The sequence below is a fragment of the Chelonia mydas genome, chromosome 23 (assembly GCF_015237465.2).
Source record: "Chelonia mydas isolate rCheMyd1 chromosome 23, rCheMyd1.pri.v2, whole genome shotgun sequence".
NCBI lineage: Eukaryota > Metazoa > Chordata > Testudines > Cheloniidae > Chelonia > Chelonia mydas.
Genome location: NC_051263.2, coordinates 1,873,285 through 1,893,281, shown reverse-complemented (window position 1 = coordinate 1,893,281; position 19,997 = coordinate 1,873,285). Strand labels below are relative to the sequence as shown.

General features: G+C 67.3%; 2 protein-coding genes across 2 annotated transcripts; one reads left to right on the top strand and one right to left on the bottom strand.

Annotated features, from left to right (window-relative positions):
- Window positions 1-885: 885 nt before the first annotated feature.
- On the bottom strand, window positions 886-9,391 carry BCKDHA (branched chain keto acid dehydrogenase E1 subunit alpha). The gene is made up of 9 exons (XM_037884458.2): window positions 9,275-9,391; window positions 7,251-7,430; window positions 6,156-6,242; window positions 5,450-5,558; window positions 4,895-5,056; window positions 3,788-3,994; window positions 2,671-2,812; window positions 2,405-2,576; window positions 886-1,741 (listed from the first exon to the last, which is right to left on the bottom strand). Exons 1-9 carry the CDS (start codon window positions 9,356-9,358, stop codon window positions 1,571-1,573), a joined length of 1,314 nt encoding a protein of 437 aa, XP_037740386.1. The 5' UTR covers window positions 9,359-9,391; the 3' UTR covers window positions 886-1,570.
- A 150-nt stretch (window positions 9,392-9,541) lies between these two features.
- On the top strand, window positions 9,542-19,924 carry EXOSC5 (exosome component 5). Its single transcript, XM_037884461.2, has 6 exons — window positions 9,542-9,705; window positions 11,348-11,461; window positions 13,287-13,408; window positions 15,532-15,672; window positions 16,491-16,580; window positions 19,633-19,924. Exons 1-6 carry the CDS (start codon window positions 9,612-9,614, stop codon window positions 19,723-19,725), a joined length of 654 nt encoding a protein of 217 aa, XP_037740389.1. The 5' UTR covers window positions 9,542-9,611; the 3' UTR covers window positions 19,726-19,924.
- Window positions 19,925-19,997: the final 73 nt, after the last annotated feature.

Sequence of the window (19,997 nt, the reverse complement as noted above, 5' to 3'; positions counted from 1 at the left end):
ATGTTCCTGTCGTCTAACAGAAGTTTATTAGATGACAGGGAAGGCGGGAGGGGCGGATGGACGGAGGGGTCTGGGGGGGAAGGGGGGGGCGGATGGACGGAGGAGCGTGTGGGGGGAAGGCGGGAGGGGCGGATGGACGGAGGGTTGTGGGGGGGAAGGCGGGTGATGCTCTGGAACTGGTCTCTACGAAGCCCCAAACTGACTCCCCCCAGCCCCTCCTCCTCTGGGCTTTGTCCCTTTCCCGGGCCAGGAGGTCACCTGATTCCTTTGTTCTCCAGCCCTTTAGCTCTCACCTTGCAGGGGGGAAGGGCCCAGGCCATCAGTGGCCAGGAAACAGGGTGTCGGCCATTCTCTGTGTCCAGACCCCTGCACACACCTGCCCTCTAGGGCTCTGCAATGATCATACACCCTTACCCCACCCCCTAGAGACTTAAGAACTGCCTAGGGGAAACTGAGGCACCCCCACACTATTCAGAGGAAACATTAAGAACAGTCCCGCTTCGTCACAGCAGTGCAGCCTCTATCCAGCCGGCAGGGGGCCCCGTGCTGGCCCTTTAACCCCTGCTGCTGCCTGGGGGGCTGGTACCCTCGGCCTGGGGCACCCCTGCGGGCAGGCAGCCGGGCTCAGATACGCTCCCTCCTCCCTGGTGCCGGCAGGAGACGCTCCCCCTCTGGGAGGCACAGCCCCGGGCTCCTGCTACCTGTAACCCCAGCCACCTGCCCCCACGTGTCCCACCACAAACCGCCTGCTAACCCTGCCCTGGAGACTCGACTTCCCTGGGCCGGCTGGTGGGTCGGGAACTCTCCCCACACCAGCCCAGAGGATGAGGCCAGCTGTGACCGGCGAGGGACCCGGCTGCCCAGGTACGAGGGGACGCGGAGACGTTAGTGCACAGAGAGTTTATTGACCCCCCCACACCGGTACAGCCAGGCCCCAGGGGCCTGTGGCTCCACGGCAGAGCCGGATTTCCCAGCCCCCCAGTGTAACAGCAACTGCCTAGCCTACGTTTAACAGAGCCAGGCGCCCGGGGCCTGACCGGCGAGGGACCGGCTCTGCCTGGCTGACTCCCGGGGAACCATGGTTCAACCCCGCACCGCTCTCCCGAGCCTAGAATGCAGAACCAGAGGCTGATTTATGAGATTGCACTAAAATACCCTGCCCCCCCACCCCACAGCAAAGCCCCCCGGAGCCCAGGGACCCCAGGGCGGGGCACAGTGAGTCCCTGCAGCTGGCAGGCAGGCAGACGCTGGCCCCTGGGGCGGGGTAGATGGTGCCGCTCTCCGGCATCAGCTGGCCACAGCCGAGATCCGTGCCCACCCCCCGCAGCGAAGCGGCTCCCTGCCCCAGCCTGACGCTAGGGGCCCGGGGGCAGCTGCCCGCTGGCCCCAGGGACAAGCTGTCCCTAAGCAGCCAGGGCGAGGCCAGGCGCTAATCTAAGCCTGGGGGCGGCGCTGTCTGAGCTAGGACTTCCCCTGGCGCCGGGCCCGCTGCCCCAGTGCCGTGCGCCCGCCCCTGGCACAGCGCAGCCAGGGGAAATCGAGGCAGGAGGGGGCGGGGTGAGCGGGGGCCTCACTTCTCGAAGTGCTCCAGGGGGTAGTGGTCGCCGTACAGCTGGAGGTGCCGCGCCAGCGCCTCCTGCTGCTTCTGCAGGTGCGGGGGCATCTCGTGGTACACGTCCGAGAACAGGTGCTGGGGGCCGGGCTTCAGCTTCCGCTCCGCCTGCTCAAAGGCCTCCATGACCTGGCCGGGGGGGGGCAGTGTTAGCCAGCCCCTGCTCCGCCCACTGGGCCCCTCCCGCTCCCTCCCCAAGCCGGGCAGGAACCAGTGTCCTGACTCCCAGCCCCCTGCTCCGCCCACTGGGCCCCTCCCGCTCCCTCCCCCAGCCGGGCAGGACCCAGGTGTCCTGGCTCCCAGCCCCTGCTCCACCCACTAGGCCCCTCCCGCTCCCTCCCCCAGCCAGACAGGACCCAGGTGTCCTGGCTCCCAGCCCCTGCTCTGCCCACTGGGCCCCACCCGCTCTCCGAGCAGGGCAGGACCCAGGTATCCTGGCTCCCAGCCCCCTGCTCTGCCCACTAGGCCCCTCCCGCTCCCTCCCCGGGCCGGGCAGGACCCAGGAGTCCCGCCTCCCCCCCCCCCCCCCCACTCACTAGACCCCACCCCCCTCCCAGAGCCAGGGAGAGAACCCAGGAGTCCTGGCTCCCAACCTACCCCTCCTTCCCCTGCCCTTAACCTCCAGGGTGCTGGCTCGGGCCCAGCAAGGAGTGGAGTCGCTCTCCCCTGCCATCTCTTCCCAGCCCTGGTGGGCTCCCAGCTGGTGGGGCAGCCCCCCCACACCGGGTGCTGGCCGAGCCCCGTGGGCAGCCGGGGCTAAGGGGTCCTGGGCGGGGGGGACCCCTCACTCACCCTCTTGCGGGATTTCTTCCTCCAGCTCTTCTCCTGCTCCTCGCCCCACCAGCCCCGGCCCCGCAGGTAGTGATGCAGGCGGGAGATGGGGTGGTCCTGCTTGTCCCAGTAGTTCACCTCGTCCACCGAGCGATAGGCCGAGCTGTCGTCACTCGTGCTGTGGTGCCCAATCCTGGGGGAGGAGGAGGATCACGGCGTGAGCCCCGCGGCCCCCCCCGCCCCCCCCCCCCCGCCCCGTGCCCCCTGCCCCGTGCCCCCTGCCCCACCTGTAGGTCATGGCCTCGATGAGGAAGGGCTGGTTCTCGGCGATGGCCCGGCGCCGGGCCTCCCGCGTGGCGTTGTACACGGCGAAGACGTCGTTCCCGTCCACGCGGATGGACATGATCCCGTAGCCGGGGCCCCGGGCCGCTGGGGGCCGAGAGACGCCGCCGGTCATGCTCTGAGCCCTGGGGCCGGCCCCCTGCCCGATCTCACGCCCTGCCCCGAACAGCCCCCTGCCCAATCAACCCCCAGCCCCCCCTCGGCTTCCCCGCCCGCCCGCCCCCAGGGCTCCCTCCAGCCAGCCCCGAGCCCCCCGCCCTGCCACCAACCCCCCCCGCCCATCATCAACCCCCAGCCCCTCCCTCAGATTCCCCGCCCACCCCCAGTGCTCCCTCCAGCCAACCCCGAGCCCCACGCCCTGCCACCAACCCCCCCTGCCCATCATCAACCCCCAGCCCCTCCCTCGGATTCCCCGCCCGCCCCCAGTGCTCCCTCCAGCCAACCCCGAGCCCCGCGGCAGCCATGCGGAACGGGGGGGCTCTGCGCACTGCAGGGGTGCTGGGGGAGATCCTGGGCCCTCTGGCTGCAAACCCCACCCAGGAGCCGGGCCGACGTGCCACAGGCTGGTGGCAAAGCAATCGCCCAGGCGGGTCGTTGACTCGAAGTGCCCAGCTGTTCCCATGGCATCGCCTGAGACACGGGGCCGCCCCCCCGCAGGAGAACGGGGCTGGGGGGTCGCCCTGGTAAGGAGCTGAGCCACCTGGCGCAGGAGACCAGGAAATGAGAAGGGGGGTGCTGCCGCTGGGGAGGCCAGGACCCCCCCCGAAGGGTGAGCGAGCGAGGGGCATTGCACGGGTGTGTCACGGGGCAACAGGTGTCCCAACGGCCACGTGTCTCCGGAGGGGGGCAGCCAGAGGAGTCGGAAGGGGTCGCGCCCCGGGGCTGGGCAGCCGGACAGCGGGTTCCGGCTCTCACGGGAGGGTGGGCGACTGGTCTGCTCCCCAAGTGTGTGCCTGGGGACCCCCGGAGACTGGGCTGAGACTGAGCAGTCTGGCGGGTGGCTGGATCTCTGACCCCCCACTGCCGCCCCCCAGCCAGCTCCCCCCAGGCCTGGGCCCGCACCGATGCCGTCGCCCCGGTACTGCTCCGAGGTGGGCGTGGAGATGGCGTAGCCGTTGTTGCGGCAGAAGAAGAGGATGGGGCACTCCAGGGTGGCGGCGAAGTTGAAGCCGGCGTGGGCGTCGCCCTCGCTGGCCGCGCCCTCCCCGAAGTAGCAGATCACGGCCCGGCTGGCGTTGTCCCGCTTGAAGGTGTAGGCGACCCCCACAGCTGTGGGCACAGAGCGCGGGGGAGGGGTTAGGGCAGGGTCCCCAGCAGGGCGCCGGGGAGACGAGTTGGCAGCCTCGGCCCAGAACCTCCCTCGCCCCCGGCCAGCCAGCAGGGCAGGGCTCTGCCCCGGGCCCTGTCGAGGCTCAGGCCTCGAGTAACAGGGGCTGTGGATTGGAATCAACAGGCACCAAGGGGGGGGGGCGGGGCGGAGCCCGGGGAGTGGGCTGCGGGGTCAGGCTGAGGAGTGTCCGTCATGCAGAACGGGTTGGCAGACAGCTGGCTGTGTGTCTGCCAGGACCGGGCTGGCAGGGGGCTGCGGGTCGGGAGTGAGGGGCACCGGCAGGGCTGGCGGGGTGCAGCCCAGGACTGGGGTAGCAGGGGGCTGCGGGTCGGGAGTGAGGGGCACCGGCAGAGCTGGGGGGGTGCAGCCCAGGACTGGGGTAGCAGGGGGCTGCAGGTCGGGAGTGAGGGGGACCGTCAGAGCTGGGGGTGGGGGGCAGGGCTGGGCTAGCAGGGGGCTGTGGGTCGGGAGGGAGGGGCACCGGAGGAGCTGGGGGGGGCAGGGCTGGGCTAGCAGGGGGCTGCAGGTTGGGAGTGAGGGGCACCGGCAGAGCTGGGGGGGGCAGGGGGCTGCGGGTTGGGAGTGAGGGGCACCGGCAGAGCTGGGGGGGGGGCAGGGGGCTGCGGGTTGGGAGTGAGGGGCACCGGCAGAGCTGGGGGGGCAGGGGGCTGCGGGTCGGGAGTGAGGGGCACTGGCAGAGCTGAGGGGGAGTCCAGGGCTGGGCTGGCAGGGGGCTGTGGGTCAGGATTTTCCCACAGCCCCTTTGGGAGGTGGCCTCTGTCCAACAGCCTCTGGGGCACCCGAGGGTTTCAAGGCCCCAGCACCCCCGAGGGCCTCACCTTGGGGGATCTGCGTGGCCAGCGGGGACGAGATGGTGACGAAGTGCCGGTCTCTGCAGCCATAGTGCACCGGCATCTGGCGCCCTTTGCCGGTGTCGCTGGCGTTGCCGTAGCACTGGGCCATGAACAGGTCCAGGGGGTAACCCCGGTACATCAGCACACCTGGGGCCGACAGAACCGCAGCCGGGTTACAGCAGGGAGGCGGGGTCGGGGGCAGCCCCGGTCCTCCACCCCGGCGCTGCCCTGCCCTGGATCTCCACCCACGGCACCGCTGCCCCTCGGATCAGAGCCACTGCACGGCATGGGAGGGGCTGGAAATCAGCCACAGATCTGCCCTGCTGGGCTTTAGCCTGGCGTCCCCGGGAGCCCAGGTGGGACGCGTCCGGGTGCTCCCCTGCGGGCAGGTTGCCTGTCCCAGCATGGCCGTGAGGCTGCTTTACGCTGCCCCCTAGTGACACTGCATGGAACAGCCCCGCCCCGCAGGCTGGGCGCACGGGCAGGGAGGAGTGACGGGGTGGAGGGGGGCGCATTAAACCCAGACTGATTCGCCCTCACCTGCTTCCCGGTACTGCCCGAACACCACGTCTGTGTCATCCAGCGCTGCGGCGCTGCCCACGTGCGTCCCCTCCTCCCCGTAGTTGGTCATGTAGAAGGAGATCCTGCCCTGGAAAAGGAACATGGCGTTAGTAACCGTGGGGATGCAGTGTGAGGGGTACGCACAGGCCACTGTCCTCATCACTGTGGGGAAACAGAGGCACGGAGCAGGGAACTGCCTTGCGGGGGGACACAGAGTCAGCAGCAGAGACAGGAATAGAACCCAGGAGTCCTGGCTCCCAGCCCCGCTTCTCTAACCACTAGACCCTGCTCCTCTCCCGGAGCTGAGGATAGAACCCAGGAGTCCTGGCTCCCAGCCCTGTGCTGTGGTAAATTAACGTTGCCGCGAGCTAATCGCCCTAAAAGACATTAAAAATCCTACGACGAACGGAGAACCCCGAAGAAGACAAGTGCAGAGTACCTCAGGTCAGAAGGCGAAATCAAAGGCAAACTCCAGACTGGGGCCTGGCTGGGTGGGGCCTGCCGACAAGGAGTGGGGGCCTACAGGGGTCACACCCTGGAGGAGTCGGCAACGTGACGCAGCTGTGAGCAAGGTGACTCTGGGGTGCGTTACCAGGAGCGTCGGACGGGTCAGAGCTGCCGGGGTCCTCCCCCCCGCCATCCCAGCGCCCCCCGGCACGCGCCGCGCAGCCCCCGGCCGACACACCTGCCTCTGCGACTCGTACAGGATCCGGTCCATCGTGTTCAGCAGCGTCATGGTCTTGTAGAACTTCAGCACCTGCTCCTGCGAGAGCTGCGGCGGAAGAGGGCGAGGAGCCGGGTCAGCGCGGGGCCTGCCGCACCGGGGACGGCTCGGGGCCGCGGCTCCCAGCGCCGGGATCGTTACTGGCGATCCCGACTCAGCGATGGAGCCTGGGGGCTAGGCGAGCCCATGCCTGGGAGAAGCCGCGACGGTTCGGGCCCCCGTGTCAGGTGCTCGGTTACTGTGGCCGCACCAGCCGGGTCGATTGGGGGTGGGATGGGGTGTTCGCCCCAGGCTGGCAGGGAAGGGGTTCAAACAGCCGAGGGAGGCCACGTAGGGCGCAGCCAATCAGAGACAGGCTTCACGGAGCAGCCAGTCAGGGCCCAGCGGGCTGACATAAAAGCGAGGGGCAGGGCAGCAGGGGCAGTCGCTGCTGGAAGCCGGCGGCTGCAGGGAGGTAGCTCCTTGGACAGAGCAGCTGCTGGCAGGGACCAGGGGAACGAGAGGGAGCTCCTGGCTGCTGGGACGTGCGGGCTGGAGGCCCGGGGAGGAGGGCAAGGAAGGTGCTGGGGCCGCGGAGAACTGAAGCAGCTCTGGTGGAGAAGTTAAGGAGAGGCAGCAGGAGGCTGCTAGCTACAGGATCCCTGGGCCAGGACCCGGAGTAGTGGGTGGGCCCTGGTGACCCCTCCCCCTGGTGGCACGGCCAGAGGATGAGAGAGAGCTAATCCCTGAAACGGCCAGCAGGAGGCGCTGCTCTGGTGCGTGGATCCATCACAAGGGGACACGGCAACAGCCAGCAGACTTTCCAGGGTCCAGCCCCACACAGGGAGGTAGCAAGGGGTGGGAAGCAACGGGGTGAAATGCAGGGGAACAGGGATAGGAGAGCAGTGTTTTGACACGACACCGGGCAGAGCCCCGGGGGACAGACTAGGCGCATCCTGCCCCTGCCATGTGTCCAGCTGTGGGGGACAGCCCAGAGGACGATCCTGCACGGGCGGGGTGGAGGAGATGGGACCTGGGCTCCACCCCCCGCAGATCCTGCCAGCGTCTCGCGCTCACATGAGGATCTTCGTCCGGGTTGATGATCTGCCCCTGCCGGTCCATGACCCGGTAGATGGGGATCCCGGAGATCGCGTTGGGTTGGATAAAATCCAGCTTGTCCACAAAGTCGGCCGAGGCTCCGGGAAACTGCGGCTTCTCCTCCAGGGAGGTGAACTCCTGCTGCTGCCGGAGTACATGCTGGGGGGAGGACAGGATGCAGGTGAGGCGGGAGAGCAGCGCTCTGACATGTCTCCCCCACGTGTCCATGGAGCACCACGGGAGTGACACCTAGCCAGGGGGCCCCGCGCTTGTAGGGACGTGTTGCCAGGCTGGGTGCGCTCAGGGCTTTGCCAGCGACGTTGCTTAAATGATTTATTCTTTGCATTGCAGCAGCACCGGGTAGCCCCAGCCGTGGGCCAGCCCCACAGGCGCCAGGCGCTGCACAAACGCAGAACAAAGAGACAGTCCCTGCCCCTGGGTTTATAAGCTTAGCAAATCTTGAACTGCTGCATACACAGCTGGGTGGACTCACAGCAGGGGTGTAATCAAGCGGATATTAACGACACGGATGCCCCTTTCCCAGCTAGCTACAGCCGAAGGAGGCCGAGGAGAGGCTGGCAGCTGGCCCATCTACAAATCCTGCAGCTTTTTAAAGTTTCCTCCATGAATCAATTTGGGGCGCCCTTCACTTTGGCCACACACGACTCTCCGAGGCAGGTGCGTGGCAGGCGGGGAGCCCGGCAAGGTTATTTTAGGAGGCCTGGGGATTTTCGTTCTCTTCGCCAGGCCCCCGAGCCCTGTTTTAACAGCTGATTAAATTTGTTTTGCGCTTAGAGCCAGGGCTGGGGGCAGGTTGGACTGAACAAACACCATGCCCTTGTTTATGTTAGTTCAAGGCCACGCGAAGCAGGGACTGACATTGAAAGCCGGCCCACTCGGGCCAGCTGTCAACACCCGTCTCTGCGAGAGCGTGACCAGAGCGCGCCCGGTGAGAAAACCGGCCCAAAGGAAAGAGCGGTTATCGGACCAGCTGTGGGGGGTGAGAGAGCCCAGTGGGGAGCCACACTGAGCCCCTCTGCAGGGCTGGGCCCCGGGGAGCCCGGAAAACGCCCCTCTCAGCACCAGACGCTGGGCCCGTAAGAGGTATCACCGCACCCCCCTTGTCTCCCTGATCTCAACACGCCCTTGCCAACGTAAAGATGGCGTTTGACACGGGCTCCGGGCCCACTTCCCTCACACCCCCCAGAATGGACCATTCAGGGCCGAGCGAACCGTCAGGAAACTGTAACCTGGCCCGTCAACATCCCCCCCACACACACCCCGGGGTCAGCCTCCGGCGCGCGGCCCAGCCGCGAAGACCCCCCCAGACCCAGCCGCGAAGACCCCCCCAGACCCAGCCGCGAGTCTCTTCCAGGGATTACAACGGGGGGTGAACTCCCCATGTCCCCCTCCCCGTATGAGCTGCCCCACGGATGGGGGGGGGGGCAGCCGGTGCTTTAATAGATTAACCCTAATGGGCTCGTCCTGCCCCTCCAGGCCAGCACGAGCCTCCCTGTTTGAAATGGGGAAACTGAGGCACTGGGCGCGGCGGCGCGTGGGGAACAAAGGACGGGGCTGGGAGCGGGCCCCGGGAACCCAGTTTAGACCCCTCTGCTCCAGGCGCCCCGGCCAGGCTGGCCCTGGGAACCCAGGCGTCCTGAGCCCCCCCCGCCGCCAGGGACTCCACGGACACTAACCCCCCGGCCCAGGGGTAGGGCCCGATCCCGCCCTCGGAGCTGCGTGCAGAGCCCGGGGTCCCCCCTCCCCCAAGGGCAGGATCGGGGCCCAGCCCCCCCCCGGCTCCCCACCTCTGCCCCCCCAAGTCCCTCTGCCCCCCCGCGTCGCTCTGCCCCCCAATTCCCTCTGCCCCCCGCTCCCTTCTGCCCCCCGCTCCCTTCTGCCCCCCCTTCCCTCTGCCCCCCCGCTCCCTTCTGCCCCCCAATTCCCTCTGCCCCCGCTCCCCACCTCTGCACCCCAAGTCCCCCCGCCCCCCCCGCACTCACGGCGGAGCCGAGGCCCCGGGCGCCCCGCGGGCCCCGCAGCAGCCCCAGCCCCAGGCCCCGCCGCAGCGCCCAGCCCGCCGCCATCTTGCTGCGGGAGGCGGGGCCGCCCCGGAGCCCGGCCCCTTTCCCCCGAGGTCCCCGCCCCCTCCCGGGCCCCATGGCAACAGCGACCGCTCCCATCACCATGGTAACGGGGTGACCCCTCCCCCGCACGTGGCCCGAGGCGGCGCTGATGGGCGGGGCTCCGGCCGGTTCCCCGCGCCCCGGAAGCGGAAGTGGGGTCGCGCCGCGGGGGTCAGGGGGCGGGGCCGGTCTCCGCGCGGGGTCCGGGGGCGCGATGGGCTCCGAGCCGGGGGGCTGCGGCCTGCGCCGCTTCTCCTGCGAGCTGGGCCCGCTCGGCCGCCCCGACGGCTCCGCCGCCGTCCTGCAGGGTGAGCCCGGGGCCCCCCCGGGACCCCCCGTCACCCCCCGGGCCCCCCCGGGACCCCCAGACCCTCCCCGGGACCCCCCCCAGGCCCCCCGACCCCCCCCGGGACCCCCAGACCCCCCCGGGACCCCCAGACCCTCCCCGGGACCCCCCCCGACCCCCCCCAGGCCCCCCGACCCCCCCCGGGACTCCCCCCGGGACCCCCAGACCCCCCGGGACCCCTATTCCCCCCCGGGACCCCCCCCGGGACCCCCAGACCCCCCGACCCCCCCCGGGACCCCTAGGTCCCCCCGGGACTCCCCCCCGGGACCCCCAGACCCTCCCTGGGACCCTCATCACCCCTATTCCCCCCCGGGACCCCCAGACGCCCCCCGGGACCCCCCCGGGACCCCTATTCCCCCCCGGGACCCCTAGATCCCCCCGGGACCCCCCCCGGGACCCCCGCGGGACCCCTATTCCCCCCCGGGACCCCCAGACCCTCCCCGGGACCCTCATCACCCCTATTCCCCCCCGGGACCCCCAGACCCCCCCCCGGGACCCTCCTCACCCCCCTTCCCCCCCCCGGGACCCCTCTTCCCCGCCCCGGGACCCCTATTCCCCCCTGGGACCCTCATCACCCCTATTCCCCCCCGGGACCCCTATTCCCCCCTGGGACCCTCATCACCCCTATTCCCCCCCGGGACCCCTATTCCCCCCTGGGACCCTCATCACCCCTATTCCCCCCCGGGACCCCTATTCCCCCCCGGGAGCCTCATCACCTCTATTCCCCCCCGGGACCCCTAGACCCCCCCCGGACACCCCCGTCACCCCTAGACCCCCCCGGGCCCCCCGTCACGCCTGGACCCCTCCCAGGGACCCCTAATCCCCCCCAGGACCCTCCCGGCACCCTCCTGTCAACCCTAGACCTGTCCCGGGATCCGAACCCCCCGGGACCCTTCCCCCCCGTTCACCCCTATTCCCCCCCCCCCCCCCCCGGGATCCCCCCTCACCTCTATTCCCCCCCCCCCCCGGGGCCCGACTGCCCCCGAAACCCCCTCCCGGTCCCTCCCGGGACCCCATTCCCCCCTGTCACCCCTACACCCCTGGCCCCCTACACGGGCTGCCCCTTATTTCCCGTCTCCCTCCCCCCACACCCCGCTGGTCCTCTCATCCGTCCATTCCCTGGGGCTCCCCGGGGACCCCAACCTCCCTGCCCTCCTCCACCCCAGGGGCTCTTTCTCCACCCACTTGTTCTCCCCTCGGCCCAGGGACTTGCTTATCCCCCTGCCCTGTGGTAGTGGGTTTGTCTCCCCCAAAGGGAGCGGCTAGTCTCCCCTTCCCACCCCGTCCGCAGGTAGAGGGAGGGCTCCCCAATTCCCCCGTCTGGGGGGTGTCTCCTCTGGAAGTCCCCCCGTGGTCCCAATTTGGCCCTCTCTCATTGCCTGTCCAGCAGGGGCTGTTGGAGACGCCTCCCCCATCCCAGACAGAGCTCGGGGGCATTTGCCATCGGCTGAGTTCGGGGACCCCCTTCTTGGCAGCCTGGGGCAGGCGCTCCGGGGCCGCCCCCTGCCGTGGGCTTGCGATTCCTGTCCTGGCTCCCCTCCCGGGGCAGAAGCTGGGGGAAGCCCAGGGGCCGTGTCTGACCTGGCTCTCGCCTCTCCTCTCAGGGGACACCTCGGTCCTCGCCGGCTTGTACGGCCCGGCGGAGGTGAAGGTCAGCAAGGAGCTGTACGACAAGGCCACGGTGGAAGTGCTGCTCAAACCCAAAGTGGGGCTCCCGGGTAAGCGACGGCGGGGCAGGGAGCGCCCCCCATGGGCCTTGTCAGCGGTAAAGGGGGGCGCTGGCTGGGGTTGGGGGGCCTCACGGGCGTTGGCCAGGATTACGCCTCGAATAAAAGCTTGGAGGCTATTTAAAAACCAAACAAATCACTATATCCTTCAAACCCCCCGCTGTTTACACAATGTTTAAAATGAACCCTACAATAACAAGAGAATTTTATTAGCGTACTGAGTAGGGGGCTCGCCAGCAGCCCCACCCTAACAATCTGTGCCGCCCTGCCGTCACAAAGCAGCGTGCAGCTCTTAGGTCTCGCGGAGTAATTCTGCCACGATCCGATACCCCCCCCGGCACGTCCGGCTCCAGCTTCCGTGAGCTCCGATCATACGGTGCGTCTGAGCGGCCCCGAGCGGTCCCCGTTGAGACCCCGTGAGGGGAAGTGGCTGCGCGTGGCCTCTTCCCTGAGCCCAGCGGGGATTTACAAGGTGGGGGCGGGGTTGTGCCGTCTTTTTGGAGCCCGTCGCCCTCTAGCGAAACGGGACGCGCATCCCGTTGGGATACAGATCATGGTGCTGCAGCTCGGGTCGCGCCGTCTCCCCGGCGGGCGGAGGGTTGGACGGACCTTGGGTCGAGTCTCTGCTTTGCCACGGGTTTGGTCAAGTCACTGCAGGTCGGTGCCTCGTGTGTGCAATGGGGTAACAGCATTGCCCTGCCAGGGATATGTGTGTGTGTGTAAATCCACTGAGGATTGTGAGGTGCTGACCTGCTACGGGAATGGTGGCCAGATAAGACCCATGGGTGGATGGGGGAGCCCTGTGCAGTGGGGGGGAATGAATGGAGGGATTTGTGCAGGGGGGTGTGGCGGGACGGACAAAGAGGGGGTGTGGAGGGACCGACAGTAGCTTGACATAAGGCCATGTAGCCTCCTAAACACTCCCCTCCTGTCTGGATTGTGCCACAATGGCGGTGTTAACCCCGGGCGGGCTCTCCCTTGCCCCTGGGGCTCATCGGGTCGGTCCCCTGCAGCTGGGCCCCCTTGAGCCCTGCCCCACGAACTGTTAGCATCTCTCCCGCTTTCTGGATCTCGGCAGGCTGCTTTTTTTAAGGTGTCAGATTCCCAGGGGCGCTTCCGCAGCAAATAATTAAATTAAGAAACACCGGGAGGATTTTCCTCTGCAGAACTGTTGACATTTCTCAGCTTTGTCGCACTGACTCTTGCTGGAGAAACAGCCTTGTGTAGTCAGAGCCGCCCGGCGAGCGTGGGGTCGGGTGTAATGTCACCGGGGCAGGACTCTCTCTCCGTAGACGAGATAAAGGGGGGAGAATTCTCCCCCACTTTTCAGATGGGGAAACTGAAGCAAGCTGTGTGCATGCGTGGAAGGGACTGGCCTTGTGGGTAAGGCTCTAGACTGGAAGTCAGGACCCTGCCCTGCTCCAGGCTCCCTGTCTGACTCGTCCAAGTCCCTTCTCCTTCCATTTGTCCTGTGTATTTAGGGCTTAAGCTGTCTACAGCACTCGGAAGGACGGGGGCCTCCCCAATCTTGGGCAGGGGATGGAGCAGTTGTGGGGCAGCACCTGGCATGGCGAGGGGCCCAGATCTCAGCTGGGGGGCTTTGGGGCAGTGCCTGGCACGTCGGGGGTGCAGTCTGCGTTGGGACGTCTGTGCGCTGGCAGATGGCTCATGGGGGAGAGCACGGAGCTGGCGGGGGGAGAGCACGGAGCTGAAGAGGAGCTGGTTTTGTAGGGACGGAGGGTTGCTGGGGGGTTTTGTCCAGCTCCCGGTGTGCCCTCCCCTGGCTCAGCCTGGCCCCCCTCTCTCCTTCCCCCAGGTGTCTTCGAGAAGAACCGGGAGCAGCTGATCAGGAAGACGTGTGAGGCGGCTCTCCTGGGCGCCCTGCACCCCCGGACCTCCATCACCATTGTGCTGCAGGTGATCAGCGACGCGGGCTCCGTATCCTTCACAGGCAGCCCAGCCGGGGGCGCTCTCCAGCGGGTGCCCTCCTGCTCTTCCTGCCCGAGCCCTACGGGAACTACTGGCTGTCGCCTCTAGGTGGCAGCAGCGCTGTGGCAGTGGCCATCCTGGGGGTGCGCCCCAGTGCCGGGGAAGGTTGGTCTCCGATCTGGCCAGGGCTGCAGCCTTCCCGTTACACTGAAACCAGCCTGGAGATTCGAAGGGGGAATGGCAGCCTGGGGTCCCCACACACGGCTCTGCTGGTGCCCCTCAGTCCCAACCCGCAGCCCCCTGCTCGCCCAACCCTGGGCTCCCCCCAGCTCTGCTGGTGCCCCTCACTCCCGATCCACAGCCCCCTGCTTGCCCAGTCCTCTGTCAATGAGAGCAGAGGAACCTGGTGTCAACCTGGGCTGCTGGGACAGGCTTGGCTGCAGAGCGGGCGGGGCACCAGAGCCTTCCCAGGGCGCTGGAGGAATTTAATTATGGCGTGAGATGCGGGTGCGAAGTGACAAGGTCTCCGGCTCTGGGGTGTGAGCCAGGTGCGGGGATTAGCGGCAGCCAAGGGTGTCGGATTCCATCTGAACAGAGGCAGGAGTGATGACTTAATTCGGCCTTGCCGGGAAGGGCTCTCGCTTTTCACTGAGCCAAATCCCCGGGGGAGAATTAGCGCTGGCAGGAAGGGCGTGGGACCCAGCCGGAGCCTTTCCACCGGCAACAACCGCCCGGCGGGGTCCTGCTCCGGGCGGGGGCCCCATGTGCTACCCCAAGACCCCTAGTACACGTACAGCCCCCGGGGGGTTCTGGTCCATTGGGGACTGCTAGGCACAGCCGTAATGCACCTAATACGTGAGGACCAGTGCCCAGCACAAAGGAGTTATGGGCCGGGCCTCCCAGTTATGGAGCAGGACTCCATTGTGCTAGGTGCTGTGTGTGTGTTAGGTGTATTATGGTAAGACCTAGGCACCCCAGTTGTGAACCATGGCTAGGCACTGTACATTTCTTCGGTGTGGTAACATGGTAGGAGCCCGAAATGGACCAGTCCAGAACTCCATTGTTTTGGGTGCTGTACATCTATTAGGTGTATTATGGTAGTGCCTTAGGGTCCTGGCCCTACTGTAATGCACCTAATAAATGTGTAGACCTTCGCACAGTGGGGGTCTGGTCCATAACTGGAGCTCTAGCTTGGAACTGCTCTCTTATTAGGTGTATTATGGTAGTGCCAGCGAAGCCAGGGCTGGGTCAGGACCACAGGATGCTACCGTAATACACCTAGTAAGTGAACAGTAGCTAGCGCCATGGGGGGCTGGCCCATGGCGTGCCCCCAGAGGCTCCTGCAGCTGCCACACGGGCTGGGCCCCTGGTGGGGGGGCCGGGCCCCAGGGAGGCTGGGGGTGGGTTACTTATGGGCAGGAGCTGGATGGTTACGGGCTTGGTGGGCTCCACATGTCCAGTGAAATATTAGAGCCCTCAGGCCCCATTCAGAGAGTCAGGACTCCTGGGTTGTCTTCCCAGCTCGGATGAGGGGTGGGGTCTTGAGGTTGGGGCAGGCAGGGACTGGGGGGCAGGACTCCTGGGTTCTGTTGTACTCCGGGAGGGAGGCTGATTGTGGAGTGTTTGAAGCCGTGCGGTGCCGCAGGGAAGCCAAGTGTTACTAGGCTGCCCTCTTTAAAGGGGAATTGAATTGCTGTCGAAAACGCCTGCAGCATGCCCGGTACAGCTGGAGGCGGTGCTTGGCTCTGGTGACAGGCACCAGCCTCACGGCCCTGGGGCCAGGCTCCTCCAAGTGACCACCGGCCATAGGCAGCACCCCCTGCACAGCCACTCAGGTGTGGAAACTGAGGCACGGAGAGAGCAAGTGGCTTGCTCGGGGTCACACAAATCTGTGGCAGAGCCGGGGATAGAACCCAAGAGTCCTGGCTCCCAGCCCCCTGCGGCCCCCACATCCTCCAGACTCTGCAGATCCAGGTGCGCTTTCCAGCTGAGGCAACCTCTGCGTGTGCTGAAATAGGGACTTATGGCCCCTCTGAAGAAACGAGTGGTGGCTTCCCTCCGTGTAGCGAGGACGGCCTGCGGCACCCCTCCCTGTTAATTAGCTGCCAGCTTTTCCTTGACCCGGTACCCAGCTGCTGGCCTGCTGCCTGAACGCGGCCTGCATGGGGCTGATGGACGCTGGCCTGCCCATGAAGTCTCTCTTCTGTGGGGTGACGTGCACCCTGGACGCCACTGGGGCCATCGGCCTCGACCCCACGGCCAAGCAGGAGAAGGTGGGTGTGGGACTGCCCAGGGCCAGGCGGCTGTGCCCCAGGGGTGTCTGGGTTTAGCGCCACGGTGTCCCCACGGAACTAGAAGCAGCACCCAGCACAAGGGGGGCCCCTGATTGTGGCGGGGCGGGGGGGCAGGGTCTGTGCCGTGCCTTGCACGATGGGTGGGAGGGTCTGTGTCGCACCCAGCACAATCTGGGCGGGGGGGTGGGGGGGCGGTTCCTTCCTGACCCTGTGCTGATGGGTGCCCTGGAGCATGGAGCTGAGCTACCTCCGCTCCTCCGAGCCTGAATGCTCTTAATGGTTCGTAAACGTTGCCAGCCCCTGACCCTCCTGCCTGGCGGCGGGAATCAATGCTCCCCCACTCCCCCCGCAGGCCTCATCTGCTCCGTGTGTATCGAGATCGGGGTCTAGCAGTGAGAATGGGAGCCAGGACTCTTCTCTGGCTATGGGAGTGGAGAGGGGGTCTAGTGGTTAGAGCAGCCAGGGGACTGGGAGTCAGAAATAGGTGAAACTGAGGCAAAATGCGAGGTGGTGACCTCTGGGAGCAGAAATGATGAAGTCGAAATAATCCTACTTCAAGGGGGCAGTCGGTGTGACCTGTGGAATTCTCCGCCACTGGATGCTGGCACGAGCAGGCTGCCTGGCTAACGGGTCTGATGCGAGGGGAGTTGTGTGTTCTGCATCGGGCTGGGGTCCGATAGTGAAGCTCTGGCAGGCTGGGACCACAGAGGCGGGAGCCTGGCCTGCGAGGGTCCCGGGATGAACGGGGAAGGCTCCGACGTGGGCGGGCAGCTCACACTCTCCCCCTTCCCTTGCAGGAGGCTCGGGCCGTGGTGACCTTCGCCATCAGCAGCGTGGAGCGGCAGGTGCTCATGTCCACCACCAAGGGGACCTGCTCGGTGGAGGAGGTGAGCAGGGCGTGGCCGGGCGGCTGGGCCGCCAGGCGCGGGGCAAACCCGGCTTGGGACGCACTGCGGGTCGGCACCTGGCGCACACTCACCGGTTCGCTGGTGGAGTCCCTGTGCAGCTCAGACCCACGGGAGCAGGGGGCGGAGGGGTTGGATCAGGCTCGGAGATCTCACGGGGGGGGGTGCCGGGAGCTCTGTGTGACCCCTGCCGGGTGGAGACGAATCTGCCGGCAGCAGGGCTGGGTTTGGGGTGCGGTGCCATGGCCGGGAACTAGGGCTCCGGGGTGTCGCTTAGCTCAGCAGGGCGCGGAGCAGCTGGGATTCTGGGGGGGCCAAGCCCCGTACAGACCTGGCGTGAGACAAGAAAGGGGGGTGCCGCTGAGGCGGGGGAGGGGAATCCCCGGGGGGTGGGAGGAAGGACCCCGGTCCGCTAGGGCAGGCCGTTAGTATTCCCGACCCGGCGCGTTGCTGGGGAGCGGGCGGGAGCGCGGATGTGTTCTTGGCTGCCCCAGACAATGGTTCTGCCAGGCCGAGCAGCCGGCCTGGGCTGAATCCCAATTAGGTTTGGCTGCTTGAAAACCCTTTTCCTCCTCCTGGGTTTACTGAACGGGGCGGGACACGGATCCCCCCCCTGCTGGTTCGGTCGGGGTGGGGGTCCCGAGCGCCTCGGCTCCCCTCTGTACCCGCGAGGGGTCACTTCAGCACCCCGGCACGTCCGGCCGCAGCAGCTGCTCAGTGTCAGCTGGTGGGTCTCCGGCAGGGCCCTGCCTTCGCCCCACGGCGCCCGCGCTGAGACCGTCCCAGCAGCGTGCAGGATCTGAGGGGGGTGGGAAGCCCCCCCCCCCCGGAGAATCCCCCGTGCATGGAGCCTGCGCTGCATCCCCTGTGCTGGCCTAGGGGGTGTGACCGGAGCGCACTGCTGGGGCTGGTCTCTGCCCCCGGGGGGGGGGGGTGGCGCTCCAGTGCGTGCATAGTTTGTGGTTGTGATCGTGCGTTGCCTCTGTGTGCATTGCTTTCCAGTGCACGGCTGTGTCTGTGTGCGTTGCTCTGGTGTGGGTGTGTGTGTGCGCGCGCACATTGCTTTCCGGTGTGTGGTTGTGATTCTGTGTGTGCACGCATTGCTGTGTTGCTTTGCAGCGCACGGTTGTGGCTGTGTGCGCGTCACTCTGGAGCGTGCGCACGTGTGTGTTGCTGTGGTGTGTGTGGTTGTGGTTCTGTGCAGCACATTGCCGTGTTGTGCCCCCACGGCGTGCCAGCGCGTGGTTGTGGCCGTGTGCGTTGCTGTGGGGGGTGTGTGTGTGTGTGTGTGTGCGCACATTGCTTTCCAGCGCGTGGTTGCGGCTGTGTGCGTTGCTGTGGGGGGGGTGTGTGTGTGTGTGTGCGCGCACGCCCCCACAGCGTTCCAGTGCGTGGTTGCAGCCGTGTGTGTTGCTGTGGGGTGTGCGCTTGCGTGGGCCCCGTGGATGCACATCACAGCCTGTGGCTGCGACTCCGTGCGCCTGTTGCCCCCGGGGTGCGTGTGCGCGTCTCCCCCCCCAGGTTTCTGGCTGTCCCAGCCGGCTGCCGCTCTCCGTCCATTCCCTGCCCAGCCTGGGGGCTGCGCCCGCTGCAGCGAGCTAATTGACTTGACAGCCTCGCTGCTGGGGGGGCTGGATCTCAGCCCTGCCTGCGTGGGGGGCTGATCACCTCGGGGCAGAGCAATGCGGGGGGGAGGGGCCATTCGCTGGCTGGCTCTTAACCCTTCAGTGCCCTGGCAGGGGATGGGACGGGCGAGAGCGCTGATGCTGGGCCATGCTGCGTTTGCAGCTCAGCTCTGCACTCCAGCTTCCCTAGCGAATCTGTTTCCCTCCAGACCCTGTGACATCTTCTTCCTGGGGTCGGGAGCGAGGGGCACCGGCAGAGCTGGGGGAGGAGCAGGGGGTTGCGGGTCGGGAGCGAGGGGCACCGGCAGAGCTGGCAGGGAGCCCAGGGCTGGGCTGGCAGGGGCTGTGGGTCAGGAGTGAGGGGCACCGGCAGAGCTGGGGGGAGCCCAGGGCTGGGCTAGCAGGGGCTGTGGGTCGGGAGCGAGGGGCACCGGCAGAGCTGGCGGGGAGCCAAGGGCCGGGCTAGCAGGGGCTATGGGTCGGGAGTGAGGGGCACCGGCAGAGCTGGCGGGGAGCCCAAGGCCAGGCTAGCAGGGGCTATGGGTCGGGAGTGAGGGGCACCAGCAGAGTGGGGCGGGGAGTCGCTGTGGCACTTTGCTTGGGGCTGGCATGTGCCCAACTGTTGCCCAGGGGCAGAATTTCAGGCCCTTTCAGCCGCGTCTGGTTTCCCAATCGCTCCCGGGCGGCTGGCGCTGGGGGCAGAGCCGCTGAGGGCGGGGTGGGTGGGTAGGTGGCCTGTCGGATGCTCTCAACTCCCATGTGGGGCCAGGGGGGTGGCTCTGAGCCCCAGTCGAGGGCTTGCCTTCCATTGCCCCCTGAGGGGCCGGTGGGGAGCGACCCCTGGGATGCCCTGGGCTGTTTTCTCCCCTCCTGTGCGCTGCGGGGCGAGGGTGGGCTGCCTGCAGGAAGAGGTGCCAGGGGGCTGGGAGCGAAGGGTTCCCCTCCTGGGTGTGGGGCAACTTTGAACGATTGATGGGGAATCACAGCCCCAACCTGGTTGCTACGGCGACGGGAGGTAGGGTGCTGGGATGGCGGCTCTCCTCCCATTCCCCCCCCCACACGCTTCTGGGCTGGCCATGGGGCTGGGTGGGGAGTGTGGGGGTCCTGGCCCGGAGGGAGGACATGGGGGGTTCCCCTCATGAATTACAGGGAGGGTGAATGGATCAGGCCCCCACTTCCTGAGGATGGGGAATCAGGCCCCCCCCCCCCGGCCTCTCGGGGCAGGTTGGTCGGCGCAACTGTCCCATGATGCCCCAGCAGAGCGAAGAGCCTTCTCCTCTGCAGCCCGAGCCTGGGTGGGGGGCAGGTGTTGGGAGCCCCTGGGGACAGAGCCAGCCCAGCACCTGCCGTGAGGGCCTGTCTCTGGGGGTCCCCCCACTCTAACCGCCCGTCTCCCCGCTCCTCCCCAGCTGCAGCAGTGCATCGCAGCCGCCCAGCGAGCCAGTGGTGCCATCTTCCAGTTCTACCGGGACTCCGTCCGCAGGAAATACTCCAAGACGTGAGGCTTGGCCCCCAGCCGGGCCCCAGATCCCTGCCGAGCGGGGACCCCTGTCAGCGCGTCCAGCCCGTGAAACCGCTCTCCCGGCTCCTGCCCGTCGCGCACAGGCTACGTCCAGATCACCCCAAACCCGGCGTTTGCTGCGATGAACTCTGTGCATCGGGGCCCATTAAAAAGGGGGCATCCCCCCGTCTGTCTGTCCAGCCAGCCGTCTGCGCCGCGTGTCCTTTGGCCATGCGATTGCCCCCCAGGCACACTACTGTTCTGCAGGGCTCT